Raw genomic sequence first — 1,029 nt, 5'->3', positions numbered from 1 at the left:
TTTACACTAAATAGCTATTGGCTGGAAGCACGGTTTTTACTTTTAAATAATTACCCCGATCCGTAATGCTCCCCATGGGCTATACAGCTCGAAAAGGGTAAATAAATTTATATATATATATATAACGGCTAAAAAGGGCTAAACGGGGGGCGGATAAATGCGGAAAAGGAAAGGGTAAAAGCGGCCGGTTAGCTTGTTTGGTTTGGTTAAAATGCGCGTTCGTTTTTTATTTCCAAAGCAAATTATTTCGGCCGGTTTAAAAACGCGTTTTTGGCTTTTTTAATTTCTTTTTTTGCTGCGGGGCACGCTTGTTAAAAAGCCGGGTAATTGCTTCCGCAATTGCAACATTTTAGCTTGCTTTTTTTTGCAATAAATTAACCGTTATAAAACGGGCACAAAAATTTTCCTTTTTTACCGTTGTTATGCAACGGCCCGGCGCAATGCGGGTAACGGGCCGCTTTTTTGCAAAATTTCAATTTATATTTTTACCCGTAGCATTTATAGCATTAAACGGCTTTCGCCCCGGTTGCAAACGGTTTAACGTTAAAAATTTTGCTTTTAAATACCAAACCGTTATTGCATGCGGTTTGGGTTACGGCGGGGGATATAATTTTAATTAGTACCGTAACGTACCTTTTTAATTACCGAACGTTTTATATATAAATAAAATTAATTTTTGCCCCAATATTTTGCGCTTTAAATTCGTACAATAATTTATTATTATTGTTAGCGGCGTTTTAACAAACGCTTTTAATTACAACGTTATAAATTTGGGTTTGGTATATTGCTTTGCTGCTAAATACTTTAATAATTTACGCAATGCTTTTTATATGCTTAGCAATAATTATATAAAATAAAATTATTACGTTATTATTAAAAAGCTTGCGGGTTGCTTTTACGTTGTTGCTAAGCTTTTTAATTAATGTTATGGTAATTTTAACGGGTATGCGGTTCGCAATTTCGGGGGAAGCGTTTTTGGTTAAAATTGTAATTTCGCGTTCGGTGCGCGCGGAAATGTATTTCGGGGGG

The 1,029-nt window shown here is 35.6% G+C and overlaps 1 protein-coding gene across 1 annotated transcript in view; it reads right to left on the bottom strand.

The window, feature by feature from the left end:
* Positions 1-637: 637 nt before the first annotated feature.
* Positions 638-1,029, bottom strand: part of GGTG_11537 (hypothetical protein) — a gene marked incomplete at both ends in the record, with an annotated part of 1,018 nt that continues 626 nt past the window's right edge. The window contains one exon of the mRNA XM_009229428.1: positions 638-747. Within this exon, the coding sequence (XP_009227692.1) occupies positions 638-747 (110 nt within the window). The remainder of the gene's footprint in view (positions 748-1,029) is intronic.

This window comes from Gaeumannomyces tritici (assembly GCF_000145635.1).
Source record: "Gaeumannomyces tritici R3-111a-1 unplaced genomic scaffold supercont2.7, whole genome shotgun sequence".
NCBI lineage: Eukaryota > Fungi > Ascomycota > Sordariomycetes > Magnaporthales > Magnaporthaceae > Gaeumannomyces > Gaeumannomyces tritici.
Note: the sequence above shows the minus strand (reverse complement) of the source record. Positions and strands in the feature narration are given on the sequence as shown.